At 35.4% G+C, this 27,657-nt stretch overlaps 1 protein-coding gene across 5 annotated transcripts; it reads right to left on the reverse strand.

Annotated features, from left to right (window-relative positions):
• Window positions 1-1,573: 1,573 nt before the first annotated feature.
• On the reverse strand, window positions 1,574-26,099 carry LOC130229847 (UDP-glucuronosyltransferase 2A1-like). 5 transcript variants are annotated; one of them, XM_056458853.1, is made up of 7 exons: window positions 20,530-21,007; window positions 11,187-11,527; window positions 4,743-4,891; window positions 2,564-2,695; window positions 2,402-2,489; window positions 2,091-2,310; window positions 1,574-2,015 (listed from the first exon to the last, which is right to left on the reverse strand). In XM_056458853.1, the coding sequence occupies exons 1-7, from the start codon at window positions 20,937-20,939 to the stop codon at window positions 1,718-1,720; spliced, it is 1,638 nt and encodes a 545-aa protein (XP_056314828.1). In that variant the 5' UTR covers window positions 20,940-21,007; the 3' UTR covers window positions 1,574-1,717. The 5 variants fall into 5 exon arrangements, with proteins under 5 accessions (XP_056314828.1, XP_056314823.1, XP_056314825.1 ...); XM_056458848.1 differs by lacking the exons at window positions 11,187-11,527; window positions 20,530-21,007 and adding an exon at window positions 25,340-26,099; XM_056458850.1 differs by lacking the exon at window positions 11,187-11,527 and having other exon boundaries at window positions 20,213-21,006.
• Window positions 26,100-27,657: the final 1,558 nt, after the last annotated feature.

Genomic DNA, 27,657 nt, shown 5'->3' on the forward strand with positions numbered 1-27,657 from the left:
GCTCAACTGTCTAAATCTAGGGAAGCTTTAAAATGTGGCTATTTTTAAAACAAGTGGGGTGTTTCGTTAAACTTGGGTGCCTTTTCTCAACCTTAAAGTTGTAGATGGGACTTACATGTGCTCTACCTTAATGGCTTTTTTTGTGACCCTATTTCCCATGCGCTGGATCCCAAATAAACTGCATATACAGTTGAAGTCAGAATTATTAGCCCCCCTTTGAATTGTTTCTTTTGTAAATATTTCCCAAATTATGTTTAACAGAGCAAGGAAATTTTCACAGTATGTCTGATAATATTTTTTCTTCTGGAGAAAGTCTTATTTGTTTTATTTCGGCTAGAATAAAAGCAGTTTTACATTTTTTTAAACACCATTTTAAGGACAAAATTATTAGCCCCTTTAAGCAATATTTTTCAGATCACAAACCATCATTATACAATAACTTGCCTAATTACTCTAATCTGCCTAGTTAACCTAATTAACCTAGTTAAGCCTTTGAATGTCACTTTAAGCTGTCTTGAAAAATATCTAGTCAAATATTATTTACTGTCATCATGGCAAAGAGAAAATTAATCAGTTATTAGAGATGAGTTATTAAAACTATTATGATTAGAAATGTGCTGAAAAAAATCTGCTCTCCGTTACACAGAAATTGAGGAAAAAAATAAAGAGGGGGCTAATAATTCTGACTTCAAGTGTGTATATTTTTGTTGAGTTAATCTAAAGTTTACTTCATCGATTTCATCATAAAGATCTGGCCTATCTCTAGATTTTCTACTGTGATTACTTGACGTGATGTAGTTTATCTGATGTTTCCTCTTACAAAATTTTAATAACCGACAAGGACCACACATACCCTGATGTGGAAAATCATGAAATTCAACAGGATGTCTTTTTCACGTGCCTCTAAATTCATTTCGTAGATGAACCTGATGCATTCATTCATTCTCCTTCAGCTTAGTCTCTGATTTATCAGTGGTCGCCACAGCGGAATAAACAGCCAACTGTTCCAGCATATGTTTTACACAGCGGATGCCGTTCCAGCCGCAACACAGTACTGGGAAACACCCATACACTCTTACATTCACACACATACACTACGAATTTAGGCTATCCAATTCACCTATAGATCATTCTGAGGGATGTAAACAAAAACTATGGCCCCAATGTATTTCCTGTTTTGCATTTTTAATTTCTAAAAGCTTCAGAGAATCCAAAAAGAACCACATATTGATAAATAATGTTATGATAGCTGTTTTATTATTAAGTTATGCTTGAATTGCCTCTTGTTACAGCTATGAAATAGTTTGATAACAATCAGGAAATGTTCATGTGCCAATGACATGACCACATTGAAATTGTCTACAGCGCATGTGTTTGGACTGTGGGGGAACCCGGAGGAAACCCACACCAACATGGGGAGAACATGCAAACTCCACACAGAAATGCCAACTGGACCAGCCGGGACTTGAACCAGTGACCTTCTTGCTGTGAGGCGGCAGTGCTAACCACTGAGCCACCATGAGCTCAGAAACAATTAAACAGAATTAAAAGTTAGTCAATATTCACAAATGTATTGTTTCAATATAAGTGCACATGTATTTGCTTTATTAAAAACACTCTCAATTCAGAATACACACAAAATTTATACAACCAGTGACACACATATTGCATATCTGTAGAGAATTATCGTCACAATTGGACTACAGTACGCTTGCATTCACTCCTTTTTATTCTTTTTAGTTTTCCCCTCAGGACGGGTCTTCCTGAAACATTTGCGGAAAAGGAAGCCGCATGTTTTAACCCAGAGGAATGTGATCAGAGCAGCGATGGAGAGTAAGAAGGCCGCTACATCCAGACAGTGGTACTGATACCAGCTCAGCTCATGCGCCTGAACTCGGAGATGTTTGGCTCCTTTATTCCGCATCACAAACTCAATCCAGTAAACGGCCTGATCCAGCGGCTTCATCGGCTGATCGTGGTGGATTCTGGACAGCCTCATGATGCTCTCCTTGTACCTGATCGGAGAAGAATGATGAATGTTAAACCCGGATAATTGTTTTCTATGATGTCAGGTTTGAAGTGGCACTCACGATGGGTTATTTAAGACAGTCTTGAGAGCATCCACCAGATCTGTGGACTCCAGTGCATTGATATCAAGGACTACAGCAGCTCCTTTGGTTTTCATGTGCATTAAGTTATCAGGCTGATCAGCAAACAGCGGCAAACCCACCATCGGGACACCGTGATAAATAGCCTCATACAGTCCATTTGTGCCACCATGAGTAATGAAAGCCTTCGTTTTTGGATGACCTGTCAGATATAGTAAATAAATATGCATTGTTTAGACATCAATTACTATTCTTCATGTAATAATAAGCACACCTGACAGCACTTCCCTTACCAAGCAAATCATTCTGTGGGATCCAGTCGTAGATTTTTGTATTGGGAGCCAGTGTTTCTGGAGTTTTCCCACTGTAACGCCAAACAACCTGTCCAAACACACGGATGAGGAACTTATTAACAATTGTTCTTGAGCACTGTGCACACAAAGTTACTTACACACCTTTTGCGGGATCTGACCCAGAGCAGCAGCAATAGTGTTGGCTCTTTCCGATGTCAGGTTTTTGATCATGGAGCCCAATGAGAAAACCACAATGCCGTGATCTCCAGAACTCTGAACAAACTTCTCCATTTCCTAAAAGACACACATACTGTCACATAAAACTGAAAACAAGGCACAAATCAGCATAGAATTACATCATGTGACGTATAATGTATTTACACAGACAATAATTCTCCTGGTGGAGGCACAAACCACATGAAAAAACACTGCAGTGATAATTTATAGTGAATATTATAGTGTTTTTGAACCATACTACAGTAAAGTACTGCTGATTCTACAGTTATTACGGTAACACAACACCTACAGTAATGTAAACAAATTATCCAATACTGTAGTTTTAGGGTATATTATACTACAATACCCCACAATTTACTGTAGTAAAATCTAAAGTATAATACAGTATTGATTACAGTTTATCAGTTCACTATAGTAATACTACAGTATGCTGTAGCATTCATTAACAAAGTGTTTAATGCTATTACACTTACAGTATAATACACTCACTGGCCACTTTATTAGGTACACCTTACTAGTACTGCGTTGGAGTCATTTTGCCTTCAAAACTGCCTTAATCCTTTGTGACGTAGATTCAACAAGCTACTGGAAATATTCCTCAGAGATTTTGCTCTATATTGACATGATAGCATCACACAGTTGGTGCAGATTTGTCAGCTGCACATCCATGATGTGAATCTCCCGTTCAACCACATCCCAAAGGTGTTCTATTGGATTGAGCTCTGGTGACTGTGGAGGCCATTTGAGTACAGTGAACTCATTGTCATGTTCAAGAAACCAGTCTGAGATGATTCCCGCTTTATGACATGGTGTGTTATCTTGCTGGAAGGTCATTAGAAGATGGGTACACTGTGGTCATTAAAGGGATGCACATGGTCAGCAACAATACTCAGGTAGGCTGTGGTGTTGACACGATGCTCAGTTGGTACTAATGGGGCCAAAGTGTGCCAAAAAAATATTCCCCACACTATTACACTACCACCAGCAGCCTGAACCGTTGATACAAGGCCGGATGGATCCATGCTGTCATGTTGTTGATGCCAAATTCTGACCCGACCATCCGAATGTGGCAGCAGAAATGGAGACTCATCAGACCAGGCAACGTTTCTCCAATCTTCTATTGTCCAGTTTTGGTGAGCCTGTGTGAATTGTAGCCTCAGTTTCCTGTTCTTAGCTGACAGGAGCGGCACCCGGTGTGGTCTTCTGCTGCTGTAGCCCATCTGCCTCAAGGTTGGACGTGTTGTGTGTTCAGAGATGCTCTTCTGCAGACCTCGGTTGTAACGAGTGCTTATTTGAGTTACTGTTGCCTTTCTATCAGCTGGAACCAGTCTGCATCAACATCAACAAGGCATTTGCGCCCACAGAACTGCCGCTCACTGGATATTTCCTCTTTTTCAGACCATTCTCTGTAAAGCCTAGAGATGGTTGTGCTTGAAAATCCCAGTAGATCAGCAGTTTCTGAAATACTCAGACCAGCTCGTCTGGCACCAACAACCATGCCACATTCAAAGTCACTTAAATCCCCTTTCTTCCCCATTCTGATGCTCACTTTGAACTGCAGCAGATCGTCTTGACCATGTCTACATGCCTAAATGCATTGAGTTGCTGCCATTTGATTGGCTGATTAGAAATTTGCGTTAACGAGCAGTTGGACGGGTGTACCTAATAAAGTGGCCGGAGAGTGTACACTGTACTTTAGTATGGTTGAAAAACACTAGTATTTTACTATAAATTACTTTAGTGTTTCAGATGTGGGAATGTATGACTCTTTAAAAATCGACTGATTGTTCTCATTCAGAAAATGCTGAAAATAAAACATGCTCCAAATGCCTTGTATTTCTACCAAGACGTTAAGGATTATTGTTTGCATGGACCATTAAATTGTATATAGATATAATTGCAAAGTTAAACTCTTTTTAAATGAACTGTGACTTAATCACTCTGATAAGATAACACTGATTAAGAGATACAATTATGAAACTAATATTTCAGATATTCATTATCTTGATTTAACTTGACTTGTGGTGCCATTTTGTTCAACAGGTCCAACATTATTTAATTATACAGCATCTAATACTGTTTAAATACTACTGAAGATCATTACCTCAGACAATGGTTTGGCAGGTTTGCAGTGTAGTCCTCCAACAAACTTAAAGTTAGGCGGGAATGGACGCGGATACTCGAAATCCCAGTACGTTCTTATCAGCCAGATGTCTGCTTTTCCCATGGTCTCACACATAGTTGTGGGTTTACCTGTGACACACAGAGATAAACTGTAATGCTGATATCTATAATGATAACGATAAAGGCATCGCTCCACATGTAAAACAACAGCAGAGTTCAGACCACAGCTAATAAATAACATTAACAATGACTAGATTTGCAGTGATATTCAACTGTTTATTTATCAGGGGTCACCACAGCGGAATGAACCGCCAACTATCCCAGCATATCTGTTAAACAGCGGATGCCCTTCCAGCCACAACCCAGTACTGGGAAACACCCATACACTCTCATATTCACACACACACTCATACACTACAGTCAATTTAGTTCATCCATGTAGCACTTGATTTAACTTGATTAAACTGGGTTTCTGCAGGTTCCATCAAGTCCAATTTAAGACTTTTAAGACTTCTTTTAAGACCATGGAGAATGAAATTTCAGACGTATAAAGAGATAAATGCTAAAGACTTTTTAATAGCTTAGCAGAACTGTTGTAATATGAGTTATGAATATAGCATTGCTGAAAGTTTTATTGAGATGTATTGTTGGTGATTGGATGTGATCGATTGGGCAGCTTTATATAAACAAAGGAAATTGAGACCCGTTTAAAAGGATTTAAGACCTACAAGACAATATTTCGGTGATATCCCAGCAAACAATTTTGTGTTTAATAGACGTCTAATAGACATCTAAACATAGACAGCTTAGCTAAAACAAGGCTAAACCTGGGCTGTCAGGGAAAATCTAATAGACGTCTAAGAATAGCCCAAAACTAGACTAGTGGTCAAGATTAGACAGACTTTATATGTGTAGTCATTCATGTCTGTTTAGTTGATGACTAGTCTAGTTTGGGCCTATTAGATCTTCACTGACAGCCTTGTTTTAACCAAGACGACTATGTTTAGATGTCTATTAGACATCTATTAGACATCTTTTATAAACGAAACATGCTTTCTGGGATATTAAGATTTTTAAGGCTTAACATTTTGTTTTTGAAACCTAAGACTATTTAAGACCTTGAAAACCTTGAGTATTTATATTTTTTTAGCTTGAACGCTCAGATTTTAAATATTCAATTAGTACTATTTCTCTCAAATATCGTCCTATCCTAAAAAAAAAAAGGCAAAATAATTACCACGTATTACAGTGTATAGCCAATCAACCGTAAGCATTGTGTTCAGTCGAAATACAGTAGTATGTATGAAGTAGAGTGAAATTTTTTCAACTCTCTCCATGAACTACAAGTACAAGTAAACATATGAAAAGGGAACTTTTGATTTAGTAATCTGGATTGCCGAGTACTTGATTAAGGCAACTTTGAACAGGGTTCCTGCAGGTTTCACCAAGTCAAATTTAAGACTTTTTAACAATACCAAGAAAAAAAAGGTCAAACTTATATAGGGATAAATGCTTAGCGATTTTTTTTAATCACCCAGCAAAAGAAAAATAAATACTTCCCCCATTAAAAAACTAATTCTAATTAGCCATTACTAATTATGTGTCAAATCAAGCAGACTCTAGTAAAAAAAACATTTAAAAACTAAATGTATGCACAACAGACTGTTATGATATTAGTTATGAATATAGCATTGCTAATAGTTTTATTGAGCTGTATTGATGGTGATTGGATGTGATCGATTGGGCAGCTTTACAGAAAGAAAGAAAAAATTAAGAGCCGTTTAAAATGATTTAAGACCTACAAGACAATATTTCAATGAATTTAAGCCTTTTTAAGACCCTTTTTAAGACCATGAAGAATGAAATTTCAGACGTATATAGGGAAAAATGCTATAGACTTTTTAACGGCCCAGCAGAACTGTTATAAAATTGGTTATGAATATAGTTTTGCTAAAGGTTTACTGAGATGTTTTGTTGGTGATTGGATCGATTGAGTAGCTTTATTTAAACAAAGAACTTGTTTAAAAGAATTTAAGACCTACAAGACAATATTTTGGTGATATCCCAGCAAACAATTTGTGTTTAATAGACGTCTAATAGACATCTAAACATAGACAGCTTGGCTAAAACAAGGCTAAACCTGGGCTGTCAGTGAAAATCTAATAGACGTCTAAGAATAGCCCAAAACTAGACTAGTGGTCAAGATTAGACAGACTTTATATGTGTAGTCATTCATGTCTGTTTAGTTGATGACTAGTTTTTTCGAATTCTTAGATTATTAGAATTTCACTGACAGCCCAAATTTAGCCTTGTTTAGCAAAGATAACTATGTTTAGACGTCTATTAGACATCTTTTTTTTAATAATTATTTTTCACCTTTATTATGATAGGACAGTAGACATTTCAGACAGGAAAGCATTGGAAGCAGAGAGAGGGGAAGGATTGGCAAAGGACCTCGAACTAGGAATCGAACTCAGGTCGCCGTGAGCACGTCAGTGCTATATGTCGGCGAACAATACCACTAGGCTATTGGCGCCGATTATTAGACAACTTTTAAAAACAAAAAATGCTTGCTTAGATATTAAGACTTTTTAAGGCTTAAAATGTTGTTATTGAGACTTTCTTAAAAACCTTTTTAGATTTAGAGTATTTAGATTTTTGTTTGCTTAAACGCTCAGATTTTAAATATTCAATTAGTACTATTTATTATGATAATCCTACCATAATTATCATGTTTACAAGCCTTTTTGCACTATATACTGTTCTATATCTGCACAATCTGGTTTGCACTCATTGCCATATGCCCTTAACGTCATTGTATTGTATTGTTTACATTTTATTTACGTATATTTTTAGACTACATTTTATTTACGTACATTTTTAGATTACAGTTTATTTACGTATATTTTTAGACTACATTTTATTTACGTATATTTTTAGACTACATTTTATTTACGTACATTTTTAGATTACATTTTATTTACGTACATTTTTAGATTACAGTTTATTTACGTATATTTTTAGACTACATTTTATTTACGTATATTTTTAGACTACATTTTATTTACGTATATTTTTACACTACATTTTATTTACGTATATTTTTACACTACATTTTATTTACGTATATTTTTACACTACGTTTCATGTACGTATATTTTTACACTACATTTTATTTACGTATATTTTAAGACTACATTTTATTTACGTATATCTTTACACTACATTTTATTTACGTATATTTTTAGACTACATTTTATTTATGTATATTTTTAGACTACATTTTATTTACGTATATTTTTAGACTACATTTTATTTCCGTAGATTTTTACACTACATTTTATTTACGTATATTTTTAGACTACATTTTATTTACGTATATTTTTACACTACATTTTATTTACGTATATTTTTAGACTACATTTTATTTACGTACATTTTTAGATTACATTTTATTTACGTATATTTTTAGACTACGTTTTATTTACGTATATTTTTAGACTACATTTTATTTACGTATATTTTTAGACTACATTTTATTTACGTATATTTTTAGACTACATTTTATTTACGGATATTTTTAGACTACATTTTTTTACGTATATTTTTAGACTACATTTTATTTATGTATATTTTTGGACTACATTTTATTTACGTACATTTTTAGACTACATTTTATTTACGTATATTTTTAGACTACATTTTATTTACGTATATTTTTAGACTACATTTTATCTACGTATATTTTTAGACTACATTTTATTTACGTATATTTTTAGACTACATTTTATTTACGGATATTTTTAGACTACATTTTATTTACGTATATTTTTACACTACATTTTATTTACGTATATTTTTAGACTACATTTTTTTACGTATATTTTTAGACTACATTTTATTTATGTATATTTTTGGACTACATTTTATTTACGTACATTTTTAGACTACATTTTATTTACGTATATTTTTAGACTACATTTTATTTACGTATATTTTTAGACTACATTTTATTTACGTATATTTTTAGACTACATTTTATTTACGGATATTTTTAGACTACATTTTATCTACTTATATATTTTTAGACTACATTTTATTTACGTATATTTTTAGACTACATTTTTTTTACGTATATTTTTAGACTACATTTTATTTACGTATATTTTTAGACTACATTTTATTTACGTATATTTTTAGACTACATTTTATTTACGTATATTTTAAGACTACATTTTATTTACGTATATTTTTAGACTACATTTTATTTACGTATATTTTTACACTACATTTTATTTACGTATATTTTTAGACTACATTTTATTTACGTACATTTTTAGATTACAGTTTATTTACGTATATTTTTAGACTACAATTTATTTACGTATATTTTTAGACTACATTTTATTTACGTACATTTTTAGATTACATTTTATTTACGTACATTTTTAGATTACAGTTTATTTACGTATATTTTTAGACTACATTTTATTTACGTATATTTTTAGACTACATTTTATTTACGTATATTTTTACACTACATTTTATTTACGTATATTTTTACACTACATTTTATTTACGTATATTTTTACACTACGTTTTATGTACGTATATTTTTACACTACATTTTATTTACGTATATTTTAAGACTACATTTTATTTACGTATATTTTTAGACTACATTTTATTTACGTATATTTTTAGACTACATTTTATTTATGTATATTTTTAGACTACATTTTATTTACGTATATTTTTAGACTACATTTTATGTACGTATATTTTTAGACTACATTTTATTTACATATATTTTTAGACTACATTTTATTTATGTATATTTTTAGACTACATTTTATTTACATATATTTTTAGACTACATTTTATTTCCGTAGATTTTTACACTACATTTTATTTACGTATATTTTTAGACTACATTTTATTTACGTATATTTTTACACTACATTTTATTTACGTATATTTTTAGACTACATTTTATTTACGTACATTTTTAGATTACATTTTATTTACGTATATTTTTAGACTACGTTTTATTTACGTATATTTTTAGACTACATTTTATTTACGTATATTTTTAGACTACATTTTATTTACGTATATTTTTAGACTACATTTTATTTACGGATATTTTTAGACTACATTTTTTTAACGTATATTTTTAGACTACATTTTATTTATGTATATTTTTGGACTACATTTTATTTACGTACATTTTTAGACTACATTTTATTTACGTATATTTTTAGACTACATTTTATTTACGTATATTTTTAGACTACATTTTATCTACGTATATTTTTAGACTACATTTTATTTACGTATATTTTTAGACTACATTTTATTTACGTATATTTTTAGACTACATTTTATTTACGTATATTTTTAGACTACATTTTATTTACGGATATTTTTAGACTACATTTTATCTACTTATATATTTTTAGACTACATTTTATTTACGTATATTTTTAGACTACATTTTTTTTACGTATATTTTTAGACTACATTTTATTTACATACATTTTTAGACTACATTTTATTTACGGATATTTTTAGACTACATTTTATTTACGTATATTTTTAGACTACATTTTATTTACGTATATTTTAAGACTACATTTTATTTACGTATATTTTTAGACTACATTTTATTTACGTATATTTTTACACTACATTTTATTTACGTATATTTTTAGACTACATTTTATTTACGTATATTTTTAGACTACATTTTATTTACGTATATTTTTAGACTACATTTTATTTACGTATATTTTAAGACTACATTTTATTTACGTATATTTTTAGACTACATTTTATTTACGTATATTTTTAGACTACATTTTATTTACATATATTTTAAGACTACATTTTATTTACGTATATTTTAAGACTACATTTTATTTACGTATATTTTTAGACTACATTTTATTTACATATATTTTTAGACTACGTTTTATTTACGTATATTTTTAGACTACGTTTTATTTACGTATATTTTTAGACTACGTTTTATTTACGTATATTTTTAGACTACATTTTATTTACGTATATTTTAAGACTACATTTTATTTACGTATATTTTTAGACTACATTTTATTTACGTATATTTTTAGACTACATTTTATTTACGTATATTTTTAGACTACATTTTATTTATGTATATTTTTTAGACTACATTTCATGTATAATTGTATTTATTATAAATTCTTTCTTAAAAACTCTACTTTTTGCATTAATATTAGCCTATATGTTAGGCACCTAGGGTCTGAGAGTAACGTAATTTCGATTCTCTATATGTCCTGTACATGTGGTTGAACTGATAATACAGCTGACTTTGACTTTGACTTCTGGCAAATATCGTCCTATCCTAAAAAAGCCAACAAAAAAAACGCAAAATAATTACCACGTATTTCAGTGTATAGCCGATCAACCGTAAGCATTGTGTTCAGTCGAAACACAGCAGTATGTATGAAGTAGTGCAGCATGTTTTCAACTCTCTCCATGAAGTTCATGCGGTCAGTGAGGTGATCTGTCAGAGCCACAGCAGGAACATAAGATGGAGGAGCAGGCATCTGACCACACATCCGCTCAAATGTATACGCGAAAGTTAACCGAAGCGAGATGACTTGCGGGATATTCAGCATCTGCGCCATCAGGTCAGAACACGGCATCACGGGATCAGAAAAAAGCACGTCGTATTGAGATTCCCGAAGCTTTTGTATTAGATCAACATTTAGAAGAAGGCTCCGGCACACATCAGCAGCAAGGCTCCTAAAGTTGGACATCACTCGCCATATCAGGAAGGCTCTCTCCAATTTGCTGTCGGTCTCTTTCATCCAGAGATGAGTAAAGTCACTCCATATGACCCTGGCCTCTTCTTTCTCCATGTTGACTTTAAAGACGTGGTAATCAAAGCGCGCCTTCTGTGTGTGCGGTACTGTAGGAGACGAAGAACTGACTAGAACCGTCACACTGTGGTTGTGATCGACCAGAGCTTCAATGATCGCCTGCATGTTGTGCCAGTGACTGTACTCGCCTGGCATCACCAAAACCCTGCCAGACCAGCCGACATCTACTCCACACAGCAGCAGACACACTAATAAAGTCCATGAAGTCATAGCGAAGCGTTCCTGCTCTTGTATATGTGCAGTGTGTCTGTGATCTGGGTTAAATGCATAGGCTATATTTATAAGAGGATTTGGGCGAAGGTCATGTTGCAATATTGAGAGTAAAAGCACTTTGTCCTCAATGATCAAAGCCATTTTGTACAAATCATACTGAATAGGTTTGACTTTAACTCTCACTGCACTTTCACTTAGTTTAAATAAGAGCTCATATATGTAAGATTACTTAATAAAAGAATAAAGTATGACACAAATCCAGTCATAAGGGTCAAGTTTTGGAAATTGAGGTTTATGCATCAGATGCATGATGAATGAATAAGCCTCCGTTGATGTTTACACTCTCAGAAATAAAGGTTCACGAGTTCACAATCGTTTCAGAATAAAGCGTATTTGGCGTGCTGTCCGGGGAGAGGGCTCTGAGCTCGGGGAGACACCCCAACTCGAGTGATTCCCCTTATCAGGAAACAGAGAGGAGTTGGGATTCGAGCGAAGTATCTAGCCCGGCCCCAGAACGCTCCCCCCGGGATTGTAATGCTTAAGAGGTGAGGTGTCGGGGTGGTGGAGGGATGCTCGTCGTGAGATGCTGCAGGTAAGACAGCTTTGGTATATATAGGGGTTTGGTCAAGAACTGATTGGATAATAGAATAATTGTCAATGACGTATTTGATACTGAAACTTCTGCGCATAAAATTGGTTTACAAAACATCACTACGAGAGCTGTCACAGGGGTGGAACCTTTTCAAAAGGTACACATATTTACTTAAAGGGTCCATATTGGTACCTCAAAAGTATATATTAGTGCCCAAAATTTTAAAAGGAACACTTTTGTACTATTTAGGTACTAATATGTACCCTTGAGGTATTAAGTTGCACCTTTTATGTACAAATTTGTACCTTTTGAAAAGATACAACCCCAGTGACAGCTCGCGTACCTTTATTTCTGAGAGTGTACTTTGTTAGAATTGAAGAATATTTGGCAGAGATACAACTACTTTAATATGTATTTATATTTTTATAATAATATTTTCAGGGTTTTCCCCTTTAAGTGACAGGACAGTAGAGAGTATTGACAGGAAAGTGTGTGGAGCAAAGAGAGGGAAAGTATTGGCACAGGAGGACAAGGCGGGAATTGAACTCAGGTCACCGTGAGCACCGGAGTGCATGTGTCGACGCACTAACCACTACACCACTGGCGCCTACAAAGAAAAAAAGGCCTAAAATTAATGAGAGAAATATTGATCCCCCACACGGGGTGGAGACCACAGTCTCATTAGCACCTGAGCTGGGGGAACTCCAGCTCAAGTCTCTTTCATCTGGCAATTCGGATCCGCCAGCTGCGCTGCCTCCTCGCATGGAACCGTTACCATTCAAGGTGTTTTAAACAATTTTATCTTACAGCAAGCATCAGCAATTCTTGAGATTGGCATAAGAAAAAGGGATGATGAGGCGAGGCGGTGCTAGATATGTGCGTAACATGGAATAAAATCCTGCAGGCGCTCCTGGACTTACAAGTTGTGCATTGTGCATAACCAGTTGGCTCATCATTTAACATTATCACAATAGAAGTTTGCCTTTCTTCTAGGGTTTTTCACAGTTTTAAGTTCACCATTAGCCATTTTTCTCTTTATGTTCTCCGTTGCACGTGGCTGGAAATCTCTAGTGAGATAGTAATCACTGGTGCTTCCGGACCCCAGATCTCATTCAGCTTTTTTTTCTCATTCAAGTTTTTTCTAATGCAGGCCCAAAGTCCGATATGCGTGCTAGCTATTATGTGAAAATTGGCTGGAAGCCCGGCCCTAGGAACATAAAAAAGTCAGGCCCCGACGGGCTCAGGCTCAAATGCAGGGCTCTATGCTGAGTCTTGTTTTTCCCTGTGAAGCATTACAAAGCATTTCCCCCCTGTTTGTCCAGCCATGTTTTGATGCTTTACTGTTATCGTTGTTTTGCCTCCTGTCCTGTTTCTAATTCTGTGTCTAATAAATGCTTATTTAACATTTGTCTCGGTTTTAGTTTGTTCTGATAATGTTTTATTTCTTAGTACCAATTTCCAAAGTTTTTTTGTTTACTCCACTTCAGACATTTCAGGTCAGTGCAGCGGATGTTTTCCAAAGTCGAGTGAACAAGAACAAACTAAAGGAAATAAGGATGATGTTTTTTTTTGTTTACTCAACTTCAGACATTCCAGTTCTGCAGACAATAAAGTGTTCAGTTTTGTCACAGAGTAGTTCAACTCTCCAGAAAACTACTAATCTTATATTAACCCAACTAAATGTAAAGCAATTAATTTCAGGTCAGTGCAGCGGATGCTTTTAAAAGTTGAGTGAACAAGAAAAAATAAAAGGAAATAAGGATTTGTTTTGTTTTGTTTTACTGGCTTAAACTTTTCTTTTTTTATAATAATTTTTTCGGGGTTTTCACCTTTAATGGACAGGACAGTAGAGAGTATTGACAGGAAAGCATAAGGGAGCAGAGAGAGGGGAAGGATCACCAATCGTGGCTTAGCAATCGTAGCTACGCGCAGGGGCTCTGTCAAGCTTTCGAGCGAGGGAAACAAGCCAAAGCGTTGTGCATATATATTGTGCAAATCTGATACTCGGTATCCTTAAAGTTTGGACAGGGTGGTATAATTTTTCCCTTTTTAAAACCAAAAACCCAAGAGGAGAAATGCCAGAGTGGATCAAGCTGTGTGAGGGGCGCTAATGGAGCGGAGTTAAGTAGTTTTGTTTTGATATTCCTGACACATTCAGTGATAGACCGACGGCAATAACTCACACACAGCTTACCCTAAACATATCTAAACTGTGTTTCCTACAAAAAGACAAAGCAGGTTCTGTTTCCCAGCGGTCTTTTTCTTTTTTTCGCTCGATATTATGAACACTGCTCCGTTTAAGCCCTCGCGCCATACTAATAGCAGTCATATTTCCATCTGTTTCAAGCTACGAATGTATTTGAAATGACACATCAACAGAACAAAACAGAGATGTGATCACAAACTGAGTACTTACAATCAATATACTTCACCCGCAGCTGTTTTTCAGTCATTTATAATCCTCATGTCCATGTCAGAGCTACAATTTACTGATGTTTTCCTCAGTCTTTTGGAAAAGTAGTCACTGGTGACGGCGTTATACCGGGTTAGTGTCTGCTTTTATATTTGGTGTCTGATTAATATTTGCTGGTAGGAAAAATCTATTTGTTCACTTCTCCTGTTTATACTTTGATTTGCATTTCAGTTTACTTATTTATTTCACCTAACTGCAAATTAGAATGGAAACTGGATAAAGAGCACACAAACATACTGACAGATATAGCTACTGTACATACGGGTCAATGATGCTAATATTCGGCTCAAGTCCACCAATTTCCCCTTTCTGACTGCTCTTTCTATGAATGAATGATGTAGAAGCTTTGTCCATGCGTGTTTCCTCATCGGTTAGTAACGCTATATTTCATTGCACAACAATTAATCTATCAGGCTTTTTAGCTAAAAAAAAGAGAAATCACGGTTTAATTTGTTCACTACTGAAAAAAAACAGCTTAAACCGTCCTAAGCTGGTTTTAGCTGGTTGACCAGCCTGGTTTTAGAGAGGTTTTGGACACTTCCATGCTGGTTTCCAGCCATTTCCAGCCTGGTCTTAGCTGGTCATGCTGGAAAATGACCAGCTAAAACCAGCTTGGTGTAAGCTGGACATAGCTGGTTTTGGCAGGGCTTCCAGCCTGGCAAGGCTGGTCAAGCTGGTTTCAGCTGGTCATCTCTCAGCCTGACCAGCTAAGACCAGGCTGTATATGGCTTGAAACCAGCCTGGAAGTGGCCAAAACCCCTCTAAAACCAGCCTGGTTGACCAGCTAAAACCAGCCAACCAGCCTAGGCTGGTTTAGGATGTTTTTTCAGTAGGGTTATTATTATATTATTTTAAAACTTCACCTCTCCTGCTGTGCATGAACTAAGCTGATGAATGGTCAGCGTATGAGGCGGCTAGGCTAACCTAGCTTCAGTTTTGATTAAATTATTTTCTAATCAGTTGTATATTAAGTCGTGAGTATACCCCTGTAACGCATACTGCAGTGATTTTTTGTATGGCTTTCTCGGATATCTCACCTGTTCGACAACAATGACATATCCCTGGGAATGTCTGACACCGGCGCATACACATTGTAATAGACGTACCAGGCACGAAAGCTTGACAGGCGTAGCAACAGTACCTAAGGAGGGCGGGGCTTAGCGAAGGGTCAATTATGGGAGACACTATTTTAATTGGATGAACATTTTTTAGTTTAATGCCTCACCCAGAATGTAAAAATACTTATAAACACATTTAGATCATTTACTTTAATCAGTACTATTGGAATGTGAGGAGACTTTCAACCAGCACAACAAGACTTGTTTCTGAAGACCATCACCTACTGCACCTTTAATCAAAACTAAAGAAATGTAATTACCCCTTATTTCAGTGTAGATCCGATCAAAGGTTAACATCATGTTTAGTTTGAAAAAGACATCATGAGTGAGGTAGAGCAGCATGTTTTCAACTCTCTCCATGAAGCTCATGCGGTCAGTGAGGTAATCTCTCAGAGCCGCTGCAGGAACATATGATGGAGGAGCAGGCATCTGACCACACATCCGCTCAAAACTATAAGCAAACGTTGCACGCAGAGACAAAACATGCGGGATGTTCAACGTCTGCGCCATCAGGTCAGAACACGGCATCATGGGATCAGAAAAAAGCATGTCGTAATGAGATTCCCGAAGCTTTTGTAGAAGATCCTCATTGAACATTCCTTTGCACACTTCATCGGTGAGCGTCATGAATCTGGACATCACTCGATAGATATTAAACACAGTCTCGTATTTGGTGGCAGTTTCATTCATCCATAGATAAATAAAGTCACTCCACACTGCATCAGCCTCTTCTTTTTCCATGTTGACTTTAAAGACGTGGTAATCAAAGCGCGCCTTCTGTGTGTGCGGTACTGTAGGAGATGAAGACCCGACTAGAACCGTCACACTGTGGTTGTGATCGACCAGAGCTTCAATGATCGCCCGCATGTTGTGCCAGTGACTGTACTCGCCTGGCATCACCAAAACTTTGCCAGACCAGCCGACATCTACTCCACACAGCAGGAGACACGCTAATAAAGTCCATGAAGTCATGCTGGAAGAGTGCAGAGTGATCTGAACACTGAGGGTCTGAATACTGGATGTTTGCTATGTGCACAACAGGATTTGGCCAAAGGTTGTGTTATATTATGGAGAGTTGCTGCACTTTAAACTCAGTCATAAAAAAACCTAAAGATAAACGATGTGCTATAGGTCTGTGTACATACACTGTAAAATATCCACAAATTAGCCCTTTTCCAAATTGGAGATTCATGCTTTTATTTTCCCCCCGTTTATTTATGCTGTTGAATTGCATTATGGGATTTTGAGCTGTCTTCCAACTAATTTTACTCTTTAAAAGCTCGAAAAAGTGAGCTCTTTGAACATATTTAATAATTTAAAGTGCTATATTGTCTGGGTAGATGTTGTCCCTACTGAAAAAAACAGCTTAAACCAGTATAAGCTGGTTTTAGCTGGTCAACCAGGCTGGTTTTAGAGGGTTTAGGCTATTTCCAGGTTGGTTTCCAGCCATTTCAAGCCTGGTCTTAGCTTAGGCTGGGAGATGACCAGCTAAAACCAGCTTGACCAGGCTGGGAGCCCAGCCAAAACCTGCTATGTCCAGCTTAAACCAGGCTGGAAATGACTGGAAACCAGCCTGGACATGGCCAAAACCATTCTAAAACCAGGCTGGTCAAGCCTAGGCTGGTTTAAGCTGGATTTGTCAGCAGGGGTATACAGTATTATAATACAAAAACCTTGCAATAAACCGCCACTACATTCTCTCTTATTTTACAGACTTTTTACTCTATATATTATACATTATGGGTGGCGCAGTGGTTAGCACTGTCGCCTCACAGCAAGAAGATCGCTGGTTTGAGTCTCGGCTGGATCAGTTGGCATTTCAGTGTGGAGTTTGCATGTTCTCCCTATGTTGGCGTGGGTTTCCTTCGGGTGCTCCGGTTTCCCCCACAGTTCAAACACATGCGCTATAGGGGGATTGATGAACTAAATTGGCCGTAGTGTATGTGTGTGAATGAGAGTGTATGGGTGTTTCCTAGTACTGGGTTGCAGCTGGAAGGACATCCGCTGTGTAAAACATGCTGGATAAGTTGGCGGTTCATTCCACTGTGGCGACCCCTGATGAATAAAGGGACTAAGCCGAAAAGAAAATGAATGATTGAATGAAAATAGCATTTTAATGTTTGTTTTTTTCTACATAAACATTTTATGAATGTCATTTTTACAAGGACACACTTTGACTAACCCAAAGGGTTATTTTATTGAGAGGAGTACCTAACTTAACTCAACCCGATTGAGCCATCTCTACCATCTGGTTGATGTATGTTATGCCCAAAACAAATCCACTAGTTGTCACTAAATCAACAGCACTCGTCACAACATTTCTTCTACCGCTGAAGTCAAAAACAAGGATATCATTCCTGCCATGTGAACTGTTTTTGGTGAAAGTTTGCAGGCTAATCCTATTTTTTGACATATTACACTCCAATGATGGGTGACACGGTGGCTCAGTGGTTAACACTGTGGCCTCACAGCAAGAAGGTCGCTGGTTCGAGTCCCGACTGGGCCAGTTGTCATTTCAGTGTGGAGTTTGCATGTTCTCCCCATGTTGGTGTACGTTTCCAGCAGGTGCTCCCGTTTTTCCCTCACAGTCCAAACACACGCGCTATAGGGGAATTAGGTAAAGCAAATTGGCTGTAGTGCATGTGTGTGCATGTGTGTGCATGCGAGTGTGTATGGGTGTTTCCCAGTACTGGGTTGCAGCTGGAAGGGCATCCGCTGTATAAAACATATGCTGGATATTGACCTCAAAATGGTTTTAAAATATTAAGAACTGCTTTTCATTCTAGCCGAAATAAAACGAATAAAACTTTCTCCAGAAGAAAAAATATTATAGGAAATACTGTGAAAAATTCCTGAATCTGTTCAACATCATTTGGGAAGTTTAGGGAAAAAACTAATTCACAGGAGGGCGAATAATTCTGACTGTACAAAAAAATAAAAGTTGGTCAACACTACCCTGATCGATACCATCTCTAGTATCAATCCGGATCAAAATGGAGCCATCTCAACTCCTTGCTCACGTCCCATCACTCTACCTCTGAAAGTTTGCATTTTATTTTGGCTAGGGATCAATTTTTAAAAGGTCCATACATCATCTTTATGTGCTCATCATGGGATTCCAACACAATCTCACGGCAATTCCTAACTTCCTAACTAGGGGTGGGGTTGGGTGCCACGCCTCTTTTTAAAAGCCGTAACATTTTGTATGACTGAACTTGTATGAATTAGCCACTATTTTGACAAAACGTACTGTAAAATACTTACGTTTTCTCATGAGATCAGGCTGGGGATTCTCCAGTGGAAAGTAGCCCACAGAGTTCACTGGTCTACGTGTAAACTGGCTCGCATGTTCCCTGCTAGCGATCCAAACTTTAACAAATGTCATGCTGAACCTGCAAATCTAACTCACATGCTTTTGACCCGTCCTTTTCGGAAGTCTGTTTTTGATTCATTTGCAGCAATTACATCTGTTAAAATTGATCCTTCTCCATTAATTGGCCTGTTTGGAGTTCTACCCCCTGACTGTGAGTGACCATTTTCTTTTTTTAAGTTGGCGGTTCATTCCACCGTGGTGTCTCCTGATGAATAAAAGTACTAAGCCGAAGGAAAATGAATGAATTAGTGAATTACACTCCAAGAGGACTGATGCCATGAAAAATATTTAGTATATTAGTAATGATTTCGCAAAAACATGCTTAACTATAATGGTTGATCTGTCACTTTATGGTAAACGTAGAAAAGCAAAACTGTTTTCATATCAAGCATTTCTGAGATATCATTAACAGAATAAATATGACACAGCTTGTTATTTATACATGAATATACTGGGGTAAGTTCTTAAAAGGGGATGTTGAATGCAAAATTAAATTAGTATTCAGCTGTATTCATGTTGAACCTAAGAAGACTTTTCTTGAAAGTTACTCTTCATGCGGTGTGTTGTGTAGCTGTTTGTGAGTATAAAATGTCTGCAAACTTTAGAAGACTAATGTGCAGGATAAATGTATTTTCTCATTGATTCATTTCAGTTGTATACTTTTCAGAAATTGTATTATTGTATTATTATATATACGAGAAAGTCAGAATGTGCGAATATAAAACAAACTTTACCTCAGTGACATAGCTTACCTAATACATCAGTGTAGTAACTATCCAAACTCATCCAAGCCACCATGTGAAACGCCACGGAATAAACAATATTCGCAATCATGTTCTGCACTCTCTCCATGAAGCACATGCGATCCGTCAAAACCGTCGGAGTGAGCGGTACGAAAGACGACGGGGCGGGCATCTGTCCGCACATCCTCTCCAAAGAAAACCCCGGTGAAGCCCGAACAGAAAGCACTAGTGGAAGATCCAACATCTCAGCCAGCAGATCGGCGCACATAAACATAGGATCGTTGAAGAGCACGTCAAATTTTAAAGCCGACAATTGCGTAATTAACGCGTCATTACGCAGCATGGAGTCGCACATTGCCCGGTGCATTGTGCGCACTTTCCCGAGCAGCTCTATGACTTGGAGACCGGTCTGGAGTCGGCTTGGACTGGGATGCTGCATCCAGATGTTGATCAGCTCTTCGGTTACTCTGTCCAACTCATGCGCACTCAAAGGCACCTCAAACACCAGATACTGAAACCTCTCCTGCTGGGTGAAGTTGATGGTTGGAGAGGCGGAGCACACCAGAACTGTTACTGTGTGATTTCTGTTCAGCAGCTCGTCCACTATGTTTCTCATGTTCTGCCAGTGACTGTATTCGCCCGGTAAAACGAGCACGTTACCGGCGTGCGTAAAGCTCAGGTTGTTGAATACGAAGATTAAGAAAAGCGGGCATGACTTTCCCAACCACTGGATCATGGTAGAATCCCTCGAAAACAAAGCAGGAACTAACTTTATGCAAGCAAGCGGCTCTTCTTGTGGGATGTTGATAGATGTGGGCGTGTCCAGGAGGAAAGTTCGCTGTAAAGGCGGAGCTTGGAGTTACGTCACACAACACGTCAAAACAAATGAGATAGACGTAAGGCAAATATATAAAGAAATGTGTGAAATGCATACAAGAGTGTTACTGAAAGCATTTCAGAAATCAAACTGATGACAAAATGAATGCTGTTAGATGTCATGGAGGATTTTTTAATCTGGCTTCAAACCCTCATTTTGGAGATTGTCACAAGGAAAAAGGTAGAACGTTCATTCATTCATTTTCTTTCCAGCTTAGTCCCTTTATTAATCAGGGGGTCACCACAGTGGAATGAACCGCCAACTTATAAAGCACATGTTTTATGCAGCAGATGCCCTTCCAGCCGCAACCCAACACTGGGAAACACCCACACACTCTTGCACACACTCACATACACTACGGCCAATTTTAGCTTATTGAATTCACCTGTTTCACATGTCTTTGGACTGTGGGGCAAACCGGAGCACCCGGAGGAAACCCACGCCAACACGGGGAGAACATGCAAACACAGAAAAGCCAACTGACCCAGCAGGGGCACAAACCAGGGACCTTCTTGTTGTGATTGTGCTATCCACTGCACCACCGTGCTGCTCAAAGTAGAACATATCAACCTTTATCCATTCATTCATTCATTTTCCTTCAGCTTAGTCACTGATTTATAAGAGGTCACCACAGCGGAATGAACCGCCAACTACTCTGGCATATGTTTGCCCTTCCAGCCATAACCCACCACTGGGAAACTTTATTTATTTATTTATACAATTTTAATCTAGGCATGGGCCGGTATAAAATTCTGACGGTATGATAACCTTGATTAAAAATATCACGGTTTCACGGTATCACGGTATTGCGATTAAACGCTAAAATAAGTTCTTTTTAAATGTCGGGTAAAAAACAAAAATTTTATTTTGTGAAAGATTTTAAATATTTTGGAGCAGTAAACATGTCAGGCTGAATAATTAAAACCAATCATTGACTTCTGCTGTCTTCATTAGTTTCTAAAACACTGATCTCTTTACAATTTAAAACAGCATCTTTGGATATCATTTCTGCTGGAGATGCTGTTGTCCAAAAACAACAACAACAACAAAAAAATGTAAATAAAAAATCTTACACATACCTTAGGAACGGTATTAGAGAAAATGTTGGTGGTTTTAAAACCTTGACTTTTCCAAACCGTGGTATACCTTGAAAACAGTTATTGTCCCATGCCTATTTTAATCACAGGTTATTTATTTATTTATTTATTTATTTATTTATTTATTTATTTATTTATTTATTTATTTATTTATTTATTTATTTATCTATTTACCAAACATTTTCTTATTTCTATATTTATAGCTCCTATTGTTCATCGATATTATCAATCAGAATTTATATTAGCATTTCTAACCAGAGCACCCGGAGGAAACCCATGCCAACACAGGGAGAACATGCAAACTTCACACAGATATGCCAACTGACCCAGCCGAGGCACGAACCAGCGACCTTCTTGCTTGCTCAAGCGCTTCTACCCAGCCCAAGGTAGAACAAATCAACCTTTATTCATTCATTAATTCATTCATTAATTTTCCTTCAGCTTAGTCCCTGATTTATCAGGGGTCACCACAGCGGAATGAACCGCCAACTACTCTGGCATATGTTTGCCCTTCCAGCCGCAACCCACTACTGGGAAACTTTATTTATTTATTTATACAATTTTAATCACAGGTTATTATTTTATTCATTCACTTTCTTTTCGGGCTTAGTCTCTTTATTAATCTGGGCTCGCCACAGCGGAATGCCCTTCCAGCTGCAACCAATCTCTGGGAAACATCCATACACACTCACTCACACCCATACACTATGGACAATTTAGCCTACCTGATTCACCTGTACCACATGTGTTTGGACTGTGGGGGAAACCGGAGCACCCGGTGGAAACCCATGCGAATGCAGGGAGAACATGCAAACTCCACACAGAAACGCCAACAGACCCAGCCGAGGCTCGAATCAGCGACCTTCTTGCTGTGAGGCGACAGCACTTTTTAAACTTTTAATTAATTAATTAATTAATTAATTTATATAACAAATTAATTAATTTATTTATTAATTAATAAATTAATTAATTAATTTGTTTATTTAATTATTTATCTATTTATTTGCTTTGTATTTGTATTTATTATTTATCTATCTATCTATCTATCTATCTATTTATTTATTTATTTATTTATTTGTTTGTTTATTTGTCTATTTATCTATTTATCTATTTATTTATTTATCTATTTATTAATTTATCTATTTATTTATTTATTTATTTATTTATTTATTTATTTATCTATTTATTTATTTATCTATTTATTAATTTATTAATTTATCTATTTATTTATTTATTTATTTATTTATTTATTTATTCATCTATTCATCTATTTATGTATTTATTTATTTATTTATCTATTTATTTATTTATTTATTTATTTATTTATTTATTTATTTATTTATTCATCTATTCATCTATTTATGTATTTATTTATTTATTTATCTATTTATTTATTTATCTATTTATTTATTTATTTATTTACCAAACATTTCTTATTTCTTTATTTGTAGCTCCTATTGTTCATCGATATTATCCATCAGAATTTATGTAAGCATTTCTTGTCACGTTTATTGTATTTCTCACTAATAAAACCCCCCAACACAACTCAAAATGTGTATGCTTTAGTAAAATGGAAGTGTGCATAATTGTTTTGATTATGCATCAAATCTTCATCACAAAAATTTCTTTAAAGACCACAAAATGAAAACTTTTGAACACTTATTCTGCTTATGGTAGTTGATGTAGTTTTTTGTTTCTCTTGATCATAATTTGTGTACACATATAGTTATTGTGAAATATAGTCTAAATGCTCCTGTTTAAAAAGTAGAAGTAAAGTGAAGGCTCGCATTAAATGTTCAAGTCATGGTCGGATTTTATTTGTAGCATGTACTGATTGACCCAGTGCTCTTGATTGTGTAACACTGCATGTCAAAGTGCACATTATCAGCGGTTTTATGCTTGCTTTGTTGCTTATTGTAAATGTTAAGGCCATAGAAATGTCTCAGGTTACAACTGCAAGTGCTTTTGATATCAGTTTAACCTTCTAACCAATTGTTTAGTAGTTCTTTGTTTGAGAAACCTGCTAAAACACTACTGAAAGTTCAAGAGCAGCCACAATAAAGCAGCTCCAGGAAGCATATATCTCTGTACTCTAAAATATGCTGATGTAACCCAACATTGGGTCATTTATGGACAAACCCACATTGCATTATATTTTCAACTAAATTTACATTGCACTTTTTAATTTAACATTTGGGTTTGTACATATATGACCCAACAAAGGATTTGAAACAACCCACCATTTTAGAGTTTAATACACTCTAAAAAGTGTTGAGTTATTTATTTAACCCAATGGTTGAGTTAAAAATATTTGGTGTTTGTTTTTTTTTTTAACCTTTATTAGGTTATTAATTTAATAACTCAACCATTGGGTTAAATATTTGGTGCTTTTTTGGGTTATTTTTTAACCTTTATTGGGTTATTTATTTAATAACTCAACTAGTTGGGTTAAAATTTTGAATTTCAACAGTCAACTGATTTAACTGACACAGAACAGCTGTATTAACATGTGTGCGTAATGTTGTTTTTGCGTTATAAAGTTTATTTAAGCTCTAATTAAATAATATAGTTAATAATATAGTCTATAGATCAAACCTGGCTAAATTTGGGTCGTCAGCGAAACTTTATTGAAAATCTATAATCCAAAGACTGGCCATCAAACAGACACATTAGACTTCCCATGTAGTCATTTATTATACATACACACCCTATTTATAGTCAGTTTTCACTTTCAAATTCAGGGTTGTTTTAACCCAAATGTTGGGTCAAATATGGACAAATGTGTTACAACATTAAAAATAAAAATTCATTTGAATGACATTTTTAACCCAACTGTTTCTTAACCCTTGGGTTTAAACAACCCACAATTATTCAAAGTTTATATGATTAAAAGTATACACATGGTTATAATATGATTACCAGCTGTGGCTTTACTCAGTAAGCGTCATTCATTCATTCATTCATTCATTCATTCATTCATTCATTCATTCATTCAACTTAGTCCCTTTATTTATCAGGGGTCGCCACAGCGGAATGAACCGCCAACTTATCCAGCATATGTTTTATGCAGTAGATGTAGTAGAATTACATACAAATGGATGAAGGAAAAACAAAAAACATGCAAAAAAACAACAACAATTGAATAACTGCGTATGTACTCACCCAGCACCTCAGAATAATAGTGATCCCACTTTAATTTGGTGACCAGATAAAACAGGACGTCCTGCACGCCATAGAAGAGAAAGTTTTTCAGTCTGTCTGTGAAATCCATTTGATCTGTTTTCTCAGAGGCCACAGCGGGCACATATGATGGCGGAGCCGGCATCTGACCACACAGTCTCTCCAGAGTGTTCCCAAAAGTAAACCTGAGGCTGAAAATCAACGGTACGTCCAGTTTCTGGGCCAGAATCTCTCCGCATATATAAAGCGGATCAACTAGTATCACATCAAACTTCTCCGTCCTCCACTTCTCAAGCAGATCAGCTCTGGAAAAGAGTTCATTGCATGTGACTTTATTCTGCTCTGTGGCTAGAGTAATCATCTCATGGATCTTCAGCGAAGCTGTGATTATATTATCATTGGGTAGTTCATGAGTCCAGTATTTCAGCATCCTCTCTAAGTTCTCCATGATGTCCTGCTTTGTATACGGCACCTGTAAAATCTCCACACTGTATCCAGCTGATGGGGTGGTCTGGACTGACGGCGTGGCTGTGTGGGTCACCACTGTGATATTGTGTCCTCTTTCTATCAGCACATCTAGGATGACTTTAATATTGAGCCAGTGGCTGAATTCAGACGGCCAGACGAGGATCTTCCCTCCTGACACGCAAAGCAGGTTTTGATTTAGCAGAAGTGCTAGCAGGAGAAAAACACTGGTGCTTCCTCTGGGACTCATTGTGTTAGCAGTGAATAACTCTGGGAATCTGCCTGAACAAACACCTGGAGGAGGAGCTTCTGACTGACTGGATTATGCAATCAAATAAAGGGGAAGGACTGCCCCTTAGCATGGTACATGCGGTATCACTGGAAGTCTGAGGGAATAATGCTAATATTTGAATAATATATATATATATAATGTGATTTATTAGGGAAACAACAAACTGGCCGGCACATTCAACTTTCCTTAGTCAGAGTTTGGCCATTTAAATTATAAAAATTAAAACATAAGAATAATATTATTAATAATAATAATAAGAATATAATAATAATAATAATAATAATAAAACAATAATAATAATAATATAATAATAATAATATAATAATGATAATAATAAAAATATAATAATAGTAATAATAATATAATAATAATATAATAATAATAATAATAATAATAAAACAATAATATAATAATAATAATAATAATATAATAATAATGATAATAATAATAATAATATAATAATAATAATAATAATAATAATAATAATAATAATAATAATAATAATAATAATAAAACAATATAATAATAATAATAATAATAATAATAATAATAATAATAATAATAATAATAATATAATAATAATAATAATAATAATAATGTAGAACTTTTGCCAAAATAATATTGAAATTCACTTTAATATGGGCCGCTTTTTCTTCACATTGTTTTATTGGTCATTTTTATGTTTAAAAACAATACAGCAGTGAAAGGTGACGTCTCTTACATCAGATTGTATGTTTTCTTGAACAGATGGATGTTGGACTCATGAAAAATAATGGCTTGCATTGATAAATCTGAAGTCACTGAAGAAATATCTGAAGTCACACTAAAGCAACAGCCAAGGATTCCACTTGGTCTTTTTGGAAAGTATTTTTCTATGGGTTATTTACACAATTTATGATGACATACCACAGGGTTTCTGCAGGTTTTAATCAAAGTTCAATTTAAGACTTTTAAAGACATTTTTAAGACCATTATGAATGAAATTTTAGACTTATACAAGGCTAAATTATATTGATTGTATTTCATTTATCCCAGTTGGGAAAGATTTTCACTTGACCTATCAGAAATTATTATTATAACTTAACTTAAGTGATTATAACTTAATAATACAATAATAATATTTTAATAATAAAAATATAGGTCAGGTCAGTATCATCAGCAGTAAATAAATGGAGAACTTTTAAGCAAATTTTTGTGAAAAGAAAGTAATTAAATGCTGTTTTTTTTAAGTTAAAAGTTTAACTGAGATTGGGATTGTTGGAGATTATATGGGTGTTAATGGCCAGATTGGGTAGCTATACATGAACAAGGAAAAATTAAGACCTGTTAAAAAAAGATTTAAGACCTACAACACAACATTTTTAAGTTTTTAAGGCCTAAAATTGACCTTTTGAGATTTAAGACATTTTAAGAGTTTTTAAGACCCTGCAGATACCCCGATAGCAGTCAAAATAAGACAAATGAGCTCATTGGGGACAAATTTTGGACCTTTGTTAGTGAACGGTGGGTCTCTCAAACCACTCATGATACCTCATGATTGTTC

The sequence above is a fragment of the Danio aesculapii genome, chromosome 5, assembly GCF_903798145.1.
Source record: "Danio aesculapii chromosome 5, fDanAes4.1, whole genome shotgun sequence".
NCBI lineage: Eukaryota > Metazoa > Chordata > Actinopteri > Cypriniformes > Danionidae > Danio > Danio aesculapii.